This window comes from Scomber scombrus, chromosome 9 (genome assembly GCF_963691925.1).
Source record: "Scomber scombrus chromosome 9, fScoSco1.1, whole genome shotgun sequence".
Classification (NCBI taxonomy): domain Eukaryota; kingdom Metazoa; phylum Chordata; class Actinopteri; order Scombriformes; family Scombridae; genus Scomber; species Scomber scombrus.
In genome coordinates this window covers 9,941,934-9,955,162 of record NC_084978.1, presented here as the reverse complement: position 1 = coordinate 9,955,162, position 13,229 = coordinate 9,941,934, and the positions used below count along the sequence as shown (strand labels likewise).

Here is a 13,229-nt window from a genome sequence, read left to right as displayed (position 1 = left end):
TGGACACACACACACACACACACACACACACACACACACACACACACACACACACACACACACACACACACACACACACACACACACACACACACACACACACACACACACATGCGGCATGGGTAGTTACTGTCTGCTCTCCAGACACTAGGAGATAAAAGCTTATCACTCCACCTTAACCTTCTCCTCCTTGTCCCCTTCCCCATCTCATCCATCTGTAATCCTTTTTTTCTTTGACTTCTATCCTCCCCTCTTCTCTTTTCTCCCCTTGTTTCCAAGCATCCGTCTTCTGTTCTCTCCCACTCTCCATTCATAATCCATTTTTTTCTCCCTCTAGTCCCCTCTCGTCTCCTCTCATCTCTGAATCCCCTTCACCTTTTCTCTTCTCTCACTGCATCTATCCATCACTAATCCATTTCTTCACCCTGTTTTCTTTTATCAACCCCTTTAAACCTCCTTTTTTTTCTTCTCTACATAGCTTCTGTGTTTGCTCGGCACTGCAGCACCTGTTATATTAGTCATGTGAGTTTTAACCCTGAGGATGGTGGTTTTCAAAACAGGAGCTGAGTTTTCTCTGTAGGACAACATAAATCACATCAGGGCTTTGGGAGCAACACAGTTTAGGTCTGTTCTTATATGTCCATGTTAGTGTGAGGGCGCAAGAGGACTTTGAAAAGAGTATTCACTAAAATACACCAAGTGTACCTCAGTACTGTATGTAGCTGCATTCCATGAAGCTGCTGGTCCAAATAAGGTGATACTGTGGTGACACAATAAATGTGAGGAACAGAAATTAAAATTGAGTGCTTACTTTGAGCTCAATTATTTTATCTTTTTTGAACTGGTTTCTAGTTTGATCAACACTAATGCAAGAGTTTGCAAGTCAAACTGCAAAAGTCACACACAGATAAAACAAGGAAAAGCTACCATACAAAGCCATTGCAATTGTCTTCATTTGATCTATATACTCTCATCTTTTTCAAATGTTTTCTGTGTTGGAGGCAGCAATGACGCACACAACAGGGTCATAAAAAGCAATTCACTGCACAGGACAGCAAAGCACATTTTTCATTCTTTTCATTTTTCATGTATTCCTACCTGATATTGACCAGCTGCTGGTGGTTAATGGTTGGCACAAATTCAGTTTGGACTCAAGACAGTAAATATCAAACAACTCTGTGCCCAAATGCCAGGTTTGGCTTGCAGCATAATTATTTTCGGCCCTCCAAAGGCTTCCAAAGACTAATGAGATGTTTTGATCTGCTTTGATGCAATGCAATTATATTTTAGAGGTGATTTAGAGATAAGTTGTTTACCGCCTTGTCATGCGCACTTGATTAATTGAGCATGATTTGTAAAGACCTGTAAGATCATTAATGTGGAGCACTAAACAAGTGTTCTGTTATATAGCAGAATAAAAGAATAGGCTGATAGGTGTGAGTGCTTTTGTTCAAGCCATGTTTTCAGTCTGGGATTTGTTTTTCTTTTTGAATACTTGTAAGTAAGCTGTGGGTGTGAGCATCTGTTAAATGACTGGACTCTTAAATATAGTGAGTCTGGGGATCATACAAACATATGGCTATGCCATGTTTGTCTTTTATGTAATTAAAAGGCATGTTTGTTTGTTTTTGCATGCAAACTGGCACAAAGCCTGATCAGCCATATGGAGTACATGGCACTGCGAAAGTTCACTGTGCTTATTAAAGCCGTTTTATTTTCAGTACTGCTCTTTTCCTGTAACAAGTAATATTAATTATACAGATGGAGTTGTGCCATTCTGTTACACTCTGTGCCAATTCATTAATCCACTGAGACAGCTGTGAAAGTGTCCTCCCCACAGTGTGACAGCGTCAGTTCAATACTTAAAACGACCTGTGTTTGCACATTCCTGACATGTGATCTCTTGTGGCATTGGATAAATTAACTTTCCTCTCTAGTGGTAAAAGTATAAAGAGTGGGATGTTTGTATAGTACCCCAAAATCACTTAGGAGAGAAGTCAGGGTGACTTATTGGGTGTACATGTCTTATAAAATGGAGACTGTGGTTCACATCCTGTCATCTTCCAGCAAATAACATCGTTTTTCTATGCCATGAATAATACCATCATATTCTGCTAACTCTAATCAAGTATCTTTAGTTGCCTTAACTAAACCAAACCTTAACAATATAGCTGGCAGATCAGAAAATGCTCATATGAATCATTTTTGTTTGGTAACTTGCCTGACAATTGTTTTGCTATTAACAGTTACTCATTTCTGATTAATTTTGTGATCATCAATTAATAACTAGGCCTACAAAATGTCAGAAAACTGTTAAAAATGGCCATTACAATTTCCAACACCCAATATGATACCATTATATTTTACAACCAAATATCCAAAACCTTTAGATATACAATTTAATATGAATAACAAAATCCTCACAATTGAAACGCTGGAATAAGGTACCCTTTTTTCCTTGAAAATTCACTGAAGAAAAAAAAAAAAAATAGACCATTTTTGTTCTGCCCATCGATTGATTGATTGGCTAATCATTTCAACCGGCAAAAAGTCTATGCAAAAAGAGACCCACTTTAAATCCTGCACACCTCCATTCATATGACTGTAATGTCTCTTATCGTATTTCATGTCATCTGTGAAACACCCCAGAGGTCAAAGGACTTACAGCACTCAGTAGAGCTGATGAGGAATGTCAGAAGAGTAGTGAATTGTCTTCAACTGAAATTTTACAGGATTGTGTTTTCATATTTTTTTCACAACATGTTATCACCATTCTTCAGGAACAACACATTTGTAACTTTTCCAGAATTGAGAATAACTGGTGGATTAATATTGGGGACCATGTACTTCATCTCCCACCCTCATCCACAGTAAACGATTCCATCATCTGTGATCTGATTGGATTCCTCTGACAGCTTTGTTCACCAAGCACCCTGATTAGCAGTGACATGATTGGTATCAGTCTGGGATGGAACTGTACTTGGTGTGTCTGTGTGCGTTCTCTATATGTGTGTCATTGTGTTGCATTCATAGTCCTTGTGTGAGTGTGTGTGTGTGTGTGTGTGTGTGTGTTTTTATGTGTTCGGGTTACAGATGTTTGTTACACGGGATAGAATGGGGGTCCAAAATTTAATTTCCTTCCATATAATTAGTTAGTGTGTTTAATCATGTCTATCATAAGCCCGATTGGCAGACTGATTCAATCCTTCCCCCTGCTACCATCTGGAGCTATGGGGAGACACACGCACACACAGACACACACACATGCACACACGCACACACACACACACACGCACACAGCAGCCCTGCTGCTACGTGAATCTATCAGTGAGCAACCACTACTGACTGGGCAATTAATGAAAGGACAGAGGAAGGAAGAAAAATACACCAGCTGAGTTTTCCATCCAATGCATAATAAATACTGCTCAACAAATAATGATTCATCAAATGTTCAACTGGAAATTACAAAGAATGTTTCTCATTTTCCTGAATCAGAATTTTTTGTTGATAAATAAATACAAACAATGAATAGTAATGAAAACATACTGGGACCACTTTGAATAAAAAGTGATGTGCTGTGGCTCTTTTTATTACTACAAGGCATCAATTGATCACTGTTTGTTTCAGTAAAAATGTGGCCATTGTGAGGTGAATGGCAACAGAAGCAACAACTTTCAAAAACTCTTGAAAGCCTCGTTCAGGTTTTTATGCTCAATACAGCAGCAATAAACTGATGTAACATGCAACTTACAACAAATCAAATGTAATGCTACAAAACGTTTGCATTACATTATTATATATTGCTGACATATTGCTGAAAATTTCTCATGGACCATATTTATAAATGTCTGATGTGGAACATTTTTCCTCTGCTAAGAACATAATCATCCATCTTACATTTTCACTATTGTTAGGAACTACCTGACTGACAGGAGCTAAACTCAAATGAAATATTACAGCTAAAAATCATTTGGTGACCAAAACTTTGCACAAACATTGTGTCTGTTCATATGTCTAATTCACATCACTGAGATCTCCCCACCATTGCCTACTTTCTGTCATTTTTTGTCTATCAAGAGAAACAATCATGTTACTTGTCTTTACAGTCTGAGCACAAGTTTAGAAACCTGCCAAGAAAAATGAGCAGATGAGCAAACTAAAAAGCCACTAGATTAAATGGGTTGAAAGGAAAGACTGAAGGAAAGAGTGGAATGAGTATGGGGCAGATAAAAGACAGAGCAAGAGAGGAGTCAGCAGAACTGGTAAAATGATTCAAATAAAAGGAGGAGGAGGTGAATGATGGGGAAATACAAAGAAGTTACAGAAGGAAAGGTAGGAGAAATGCAGCAAAACAAGCAGGAATTAAAACGAAAAGCCTTGGTCTGATTAATGCAGGCTGGATGGACAGCACTGCATGTAGCCTTAATGCAGTAAATGAGTATTTGTACAATACAGGGTGGGTATTGTCTTGCAAATGATGGGTCTGCTTTTAGTGATGTTCAAGGTTACAGGAACTCATGTCATGTTTTCCACATAATTATAAGTCCACCTCTGTTGACTATGTTCCAGACTGAGATTGGTACATGCAGTCAAGGACAGCAAGAGGCTTTCCAGCTCAGTAATTTTTGCAAATACTGCTGTATCAAATTAAGAAAGCTGAATGTACACTTGCTTTACATGAGTGGATTTGTGTTTTTTTTTATAATTCTGTTCGCAGGGAAAATAAATGGTGAAAAGAGATGGAAACATTTGTCTAATGGTAAAAGTTCAGGTCCGGTAAAGGCAACTCTGAAAAACTGCATAATCTACTTTGAAGGTCTATTTGGAAAACAGAGAAGTGTCTTTCTACTGTAGCTTCAAACTAGAATCTCAGTTGGTTACTACCTTTATTGAATTAATCACATTCTACCATTTAAGGAGGTAAAGTGCAAAGAATAAATGGGAATCTAGGTAAAATATTTAAGGGAGCCACCACTCCTTGCAAATTGTTGCAAGGCAAAGTATGTCTGGTGTGGCAAGAAATTACATGTCGAAGTGTGTGCAAGTTATTACTCCTGGTGTCACTTTCATTCAAAGATGTCCCGCCCTCAAAATGATGCCCATTATCAATCTTTTTTGTATATTTACATAGTATATATCACACGCACTCTTGCTAAAAATATGTCCGGTTTTAGTTGTCGGTTGTTGGAAATGTGGTAAATAACTGAAGGCAAACATCTGCAGTGACAGAGACAGAAACTCGTGTGTGTGCATGTGCACGCAGCCGACACAATGTTCTCACCTCTCTCTAAGGCGCTGTAGTCATAATTCATACAAACGGCCATCCTGCACTGCATTGTGGGTAAGGAAGCGTGAAGCGTGCAGGCGTTTTATGAGGGAGAAGTGAAAGGAGAGGATGACAGGAAGGAGGAAGGTAAAGAAGTAAAGCCCTGGAAGGGGTGGGTTTTATTGTACAGTTGTATTGTTTGGAGAAATTACATATTACATTTTCTGAACACATTCTGCTAAAGCACCTAAAGGTACTTTGAGTGTGTAGATGTTGAGCATGGGTGGACCCAGTGGGAAAAATGAATTAAATTTTATCACAAAAAAAGTGGGTAAGAAAGAGAAGGCAGGCAGATGGAAAACAAGGTACAATATGAGGACGTGATGGCTACAGAAGATAAAAAAGCGTGTCTGTGTAGGCACTGAGGTGTAATGTGAGGGCATATGAAACAGCTGTACCTTATCTGATACGTCCATGCTTCTCTGTAATCCAACTACAGCTATATGCCTCCCAGTGTGAGTGACTCACACGTGTTGGGATTTAAGCGTGACTACAACTGTACACATACAATATCTGTGGTTGATCACATTTGTCTTTGTTTCTCTTCCCCTCTCCACTGTAAGCAGAAAGTATAACATAAGCTAACTACTGAATATCATAGCATAGCTTACAAGAAAAAAAAAGTTTAAATAGAAGTCTGATAAAATCCCTACTTATTACGATGTATCACTCATTTCTCTATCTATGACCTAAAATATTTTAAAGATTATGATTCATTTGTACTTGAGTGGGTGGGGTTTACTGTATCTGGCCGGTAGAGATTCTGGTCAATTATGACTCACAGACTATGATTTTGTAAACTTTATGTATGACAGTTAAGTGATTGAAAGGCCATTTTGTACTTCAGGCTGTTAGGTCTTACAATAAGTCTGGTTCATGGAAGGGAAAAATGTCTCATTTTCAACACATCAAGCCACACATTAATTTTGAATTGAATTAAGTGGAATATACTAAAGCTTGAGGCTCTTTGTCAGTGCAGAAATACCTTGTGAAAGTGAAATTTCGCTGTTGGATGCTGGCTCCAGAAAGCCCCTTGCTCCAGTTGACCCATTTAAAAAGTGTTCATTTCGATCTAGAAATACTCAATGGCTCTATTAAAAAAATATTATTAATCACTCATACTCCGTCCTTTACTGGTGGTCATTTTGGAAATGATTGCTCTGTTAACTTTATACTGTTAGTTCTTACAATGACATGTGAATTCAGACTGACATCAGCTCTGCATAAATAAACACATGCCCCCATTCTTATTCAAAATAACACAACCATTTTTGAGACTGCACTAAGTAGCTTTCAACATCGCAAGTAGCTATCAGGATGATTTCAATTTTTCGAAAACATTTAAATTCAGTGAACTTCCCACTTCACGGACTGAAATGTATTATTCCATTTGTTTTCTGGGGGTGGAAGTGGTGCAAAGGGTCAGTCGGTTTTCTGGTGATGGAGAGTTTGCTCAAAGCAGCTCGGGGGCTACTTTTGAATTTCTTACTTGTGTTTTGATTTGTAACTAACTCTGTGCAACTTGCTACCAGTGTGTGTACATGACACACATTACAGGAAAAGAAATGTGTGATTCTACAGCATTTTGTTTTTCAAAAGGGATTGGACACTTTTCCCCGCTACATCCTGACTCTGTGATAAGCTTAGGAGAGGCGGCAAACGCATGGATGTACACAGATGTGGTTAACATGATGACTTTTCTAGAAAGGCGAGGCAAGACAAGACAAGACTGTACAAGGCAAGACATGACATTACATGACAAGATTAGATTATTGAGAACATTATTAGATTAGATTAGATACGATAAGATAAGCATCCAAAATGTGACATGGATAAAACCAGAAAATACCAGGTGTGTTACAGGGATTTTGGCACATGCTTTCCATCCATTCTAACTCCATATTTACCTTTTTCATCTGTGGTTTGATTGACAGGTTGAGTTTAGGGGAGATGACAGGACCAGCAGTCAGCACAATGTATAGGGGAGCTCACACATACACACCCAAACACCTACACACAGATGTATAGCATATACCTGTCTCCTTGGGTTAGCAGAAGACTACAGTAATCATATTTGCCAGCTTCTTGGCAGTTTCAGCAAAGCAGTCAATCTGATAGCAGGGTCAAAAGGGTCTGTGTGTGTGCGTGTGTGTGTGAAAGAAGTGCAATAAATTGCGCACATTGCTATGGTAGCCACTAGGTTGCATGAAAAGGGGCAGTGTAGAGAGAAAGATAGAGAGCCTATCCTCTGAGAAGCAGACTGAGTGAGACAGAAAGAGAGATAGACGTAGATTGTAAGTGAGGGGGAGAGAGAAGAGAGGAGGTAGTGAGAGAGACAGAGGAGAAAGTTAGAGCGAGAGAGAGAAACAAAGTGAGACGGAGAGAGAGACATATGAGAAAATCAATGCTGTGTCCACCAGGGACAGAATGTCATGAAGTTTTTTTTTTACTCTGTGGTAAAATGGAGGGCTGGAGCCTTTTACTGCAGGAGTCACCTTGTCTAATGGAGGGAAGAATTGAGGGATGGAGGGAGGTTAAAAAGGAAAAAAAAGAGGGAAACTGTGAGGGAAAGAGGGAATTCAAAGGAGCAGCATAGTTGAATTAAAAGGATAGGGAAGAAGAAGGAAGGAATGGAAGGAGGAGTGAACAATATAGAATAGAGAGCATAATTAAAAGGGGAAAGAAAAAGAGGAAAAAAGAGGAAAAAGAGCAATGCAAAGAGGAAAAGAGAGAAACAGATGGACATATAAGAGGGACACGATGAAGACTGAAGGATGGATAAGGAAGAGGAGGAGCAGGTACTGTAAGACTTCAAACAGATGGAGGAAGAAATGACTGATTTTATCGACAAGTCCTCCAGAACGACCCAGAACGAAGCGTTTTCTAATCAGCAGTAATCGACAAGACGACATCATTTGTGTATGCTTTCCAAAACAATTACAAACCCCTGTTAAGAACAAATTATGTTTTATGGTAACGACATTTAGGTTAAGTTAAGGTCTGGTTAGGTTTAAGCACAAAAACAATTTGGCTTAGAGTATGTTAAAATGATTAGTTAGGCAACATTAGTGAGGCAACCTTAATCGTCACAGCAACAATGAACACCACACCACATCGTAGGTACAGTTACTGTCCTGACTTGCAGTTGGAAATGTTACACTTGTGGTTGGAAGCGAGAGGTGAACAGTGGTGTCCAACAGCCCTCATTTTTTCAAGTAACCAGCCACCAAACCTGCCAACTCCAAATACGGAAATGTGTCACCCTATATAGACGTCATCTGGACTGCGCCATCTCTGCGGGTCATGATTACTACAGCCGCTAGATGGCGTCTGTCACTCAAATGTAACTATAGGTTGTTTTTGGCAACTGACATTACGACCTATTGTGTCATTTTTCTTGGGAGGACAGGTTTGATTTTATATGCCTGAGTCACTCCTAATTGGCAGAAAAAAGTCAAATGATCCACTCTGTAGGTCAAAGCAATTTAGTGCAAAACATTTTAATGGCAGCGGAGACAATTTTACCGTCTATTTTGATTGATATGACTTGGTAGCTTTGGCAGAAAGTGAAGAAAAAGTAAGAGCACGGTACAACATGTTAGAGTGGAAAATATCCAGAGTGTGAAGTGCAAAACCAAAGTCTGGGAACATGTATTAAATTTCACCTACTGTACATTGGAGCTGCTCTGTGGGACAACCATAGAAGGCTGTGGATACACTGGGCAGCTCTCAGGTGTAAAATGTGTTAATGTATAAATGTGGCGCAGGGAAAATGCTGAAAAAAAGAGCTTGCATGCTCAGCAAACCTTCCCCTAATAAAAACAGGTTGAAGAAATAAAAACAATGCCTGGTTTGGTGTAACATCTCGACTTGGACTGAGATGTGATATGCTTTGTATTAGTTCATTTTCTGGCACTGAACTTGAAATGGTTGTGAAATACTTCAGTGAGTCTAAGGTCGGAGAGGCAAGGTGGTGTGCAGCGTTTAGTTTGGATTGTGGCCTGTGTGAGAAGGTAGAGTGGATTAGATGATCAGAGGCCAACCTGAACTGAAAGGTTTGGAGCTCAGCCATGGCAACAGACACTCGCATACTTACATACACACATACACACATACACACACACACACACACACACACACACACACACACACAGACACACACACACACACACACACACACACACACACACACACACACACACACACACACACACACACACCAGAATAGAGCACAGAGTACAGTCTCTTTCAGGTCCATTTAACATAAGAGTAATAATCTCTTGTGGACTTTGGCGGCCATATTGAATTTACATCACTCTTTGGAGGGGAAAAAAACAAAAAACAACTAACCAGAACCATTTGCCTGTAGCCTAACTCTGAATTACTGATGTGTAGCAAGATGCATATGAATCAATTCACAGATTGTGCAATGAAAACGTATGGAAAGGCAATAGATCTTAATAATAATAATAAAGAGGTATACAATAAGTTCACATTTTATAGTCAGGCACTGGAAACAAACTGGTGTAATTGTCCCTGTGACTGTTTGCTGTTTCAATAAGCAGTGCTGTAGCTCGTAGGGTGAAATGTTGTACCAGCCCAGTCCAGACGTGGGTCTGGAAATCTTGGTCATTTCTGTGTTGATAAGTATTTTCATTACTTGTGTCTTGAATAAACACTATTTTGATAAACTGTAAAACCCTCCTCATAGTAAAAGGATGTAAACTCTGAAGCACAAATACTACTACCAAGGTTTGTCTTGATGTCAATTAAAAGCATCTGTCAGCTATACAAATAATCTCACTATCACTAAATTGAAGTTAGGGAGCTTTTGATTATAACACATGATCCTCACCAGCAGATGGAGCTTGCAGAGCTGTCATGGAGTTGTAAATGTTTAAATTGATTTTTCTTTTCTTTTTCCTGAGCACTTAAAGGACTTCTGGTCCATGTTGGCTTAAAAGCTGAAGTTCAAAGTTCATTCTTGAACTTGGAAACAGCAATTGAGAAAAAAAAAATATCACCACCAACATTGATTTAGTAGAGTAACAGCTCAGTATGAAGGAGATTTAAATCAAATCACAATATGAGCAGATTGGAATGAAATACATTAATAAGCCAAAACAAATTATGATATATCTATTTCACTATCACTAATCAATGATTGTAATGATGATATATTAAGGACGTCTTATTCACCCCATAAATGTAGTCTCCCTGCCTTTAGATCATGTTTCTCACAAGTGACTTGTTTTTCATTATTATTTCTTCACATTGCAACAGAATCACTCGAAAAGACAATCTGTATGTTAAGATCACAATCATCTCTGTCTCCCCTCTATCTCTTTCCTTCTAATTTAGTCAAAGATTTTTTTTTTTTTCTGTCTGTCAGCAGCTCTAGTGGTGAAATAAGGCTTGTGGAGCATCCAGATGGGTTATTATATTTTTGCGTCTTGTAGTTATTATGCTCTGCTCTGTTTTTCTATCCCACTCTAACTTGTTCTCTTTGTCATGTCAGTCATGACTGATAAAACACAACAGCAAACTTTTATGTACAGAGAAGATTTGTTAAGAAAATCTGCTCCTTTTACTCTATTCCAACACTATCCAGCTTCATATTCACATATGAACCTTAACTACAGCCATGATCTGCTGCTGGTCACTGCACTTCATAACCACAGTAAGAAATTCCATTCTGTTCTTTTCTGTTCTGTTCCGTTCCGTTCTGTTCTAGTTATTCTAGTCTGTCTCTGTATTGAACCTTCTATCATTCAGGACATTGTTTACCCCCATGAGTCTGTCTAGGATTCTTCTATGCATCAAGAAGGATTGATCAGCCGTTATTGATGAGAAGCATTGACTAGGCAGCATATTGATCACACTATTGGTGATTAGGACGTCATGAATAAATGACAGGAGGGTATCGAGTGTTTGACATGAGGACAAAACCTCCCTGGACAGGATTAGAAGAGAGGGAGAGGAGAAGGAAGGAGAAGGAAGAAGAAGAAGAAGAAGATGATGATGATGATGACACAAGTGGGAATAAAGGGGGGAGGTAAAAGAAAGAGTAGAGAGGGAGGTGCGAGGAGGAAATGGGAGGAGGACGAGAAGAGGTGATGAAAAGCAAAATGCTAAAAAGGGTCAGGAGGTGTAGGGAAAATGGAAATAACAGAAGCAGCTTCTGGAAGTGGAAAATATGTCAAGGAGTTTGATTTATTAAAAAAAGTAGGATTTAGGATTATATTTAAAAGCAAATGTGATGTGAAATCAGGTGGTTTAGCGTCATATAGAAAATACACTGATTCCCTCCGATTCTATACAATCTAAACAAGGTAGATAGGTTCACTTCATGCATCTTCAGCGTCACATTTTAGGCTTAACAATTCCCCCTTTATTCACCCAGTAAGTAGATTTAAGATGGAATGAAAACCATCTCATTATGTACATTAGACTGTATCAGTATTCACTTCTTCATTGAAGCTATATTTGAGACGCCTTGGGCATAATTCTTTACACATTTCCCGACATATTTGGCAGCTCTCGAGAATTTGAGAGGTCCACTACAATTAAAGAAGAAGTTATGCTTCATTTATGCAAAGCATGAGTTTGGGTCAGTAAGATTTAAAGTGTTAAGAGGAATTTTTAAAGGAGCGTTGAATATTTCTAGAAAATCATTTGAAAATGAGGCTGAGTAACACAGAAAAGAGAGAGGTGCTTTGATATAAGTGAAGGCAGAGAGGAGGGATGAAGGAGAGATTAGATAGAGGGAAGAAAAGGGAAGAAAAAAAAAGGGAGTAATTGTGCTTACAGGTTCTTGACACTGGTGATTCCTCTGAAAGCTTTCCTTGGAACCGCCTGAATCTGGTTCTCACTGAGGTCTCTGGGGAGAGAGAGAGAGAGACAGAGGACATTACTTAAGGTATTCCAACCACTCAAAGCTATATGGAGTCAAATGATAAACAAAACCACAAACATCTGATTTATACCACACACACACACACACACACACACACACACACACACACACACACACACACACACACACACACACACACACACACACACACACACACACACACACACACACCCAATTACAGAACAAAGGCACAGAAGGAGAAAGAGATGGATAGAGCGAGAGAGAGAGACAGAAAGGATGATATGACATTTATGATCAGTGGAACAATTTGGTCCAAAGAGCTTCAAAGACAAAATAAACTATCAGATATACTGCTGGCATGAGTCCATCTACTGTGTGTGTGTGTGTGTGTGTGTGATTAATGGAGAGGCAGTGGGGGATAAAGAAAGTGGATAGAGGAAGAGATAATCAAAATTAAAGAACATTGTGTGTGTTTGTGTGTGTGGGGGGGTTTCGCATGTTTTTAATGTAAAAGTCCTCCAACAGCGTGCAGCGTTGCTCTGGTGGAAAAATAATGCACTCGCATCCATTCTGAGAAACCAAAGAACACAGACACGCAAACATTCTCACACCGCCATCAGACAACATATTTGTTTTTTCTCCCTCTCAGTGATGACTCTTTCTCTCTTTCTCTATTATAAACACACCATACATACTGAACACAGCAGCCCATACATCAGCCCTGCCAAGAGTCTTTTTTTCTCTCTGTAATGAATACCTATATGAGCCAAATTATTTTTGACATGACACAACGGCCTGGCTTTAACTCTATTAGTGTTGTTTGTTGGGGAGAAGGCCTGACAGGCACACAATGTAATTAGAGAGAGAGGAAAAGAGAGGTATGAAATATCAGACAAGCTAATCACCCTATAGTCCTGCCCATCAAGCTTGATATGCACAAAAACTCACATATTGTCCATACATGTGCTCAGCTGCAGCACACAATCGCATGACCATGCATGTTAGATCTTTGACACACACTGGGAT

General features: G+C 39.1%; 1 protein-coding gene across 1 annotated transcript in view; it reads right to left on the bottom strand.

Moving 5' to 3' along the window:
• slit3 (slit homolog 3 (Drosophila)) overlaps positions 1-13,229 on the bottom strand; it is a 248,981-nt gene that overhangs the window by 102,440 nt on the left and 133,312 nt on the right. The window contains exon 5 of the mRNA XM_062425664.1: positions 12,135-12,206. Coding sequence (XP_062281648.1) covers positions 12,135-12,206 — 72 coding nt within the window. The remainder of the gene's footprint in view (positions 1-12,134; positions 12,207-13,229) is intronic.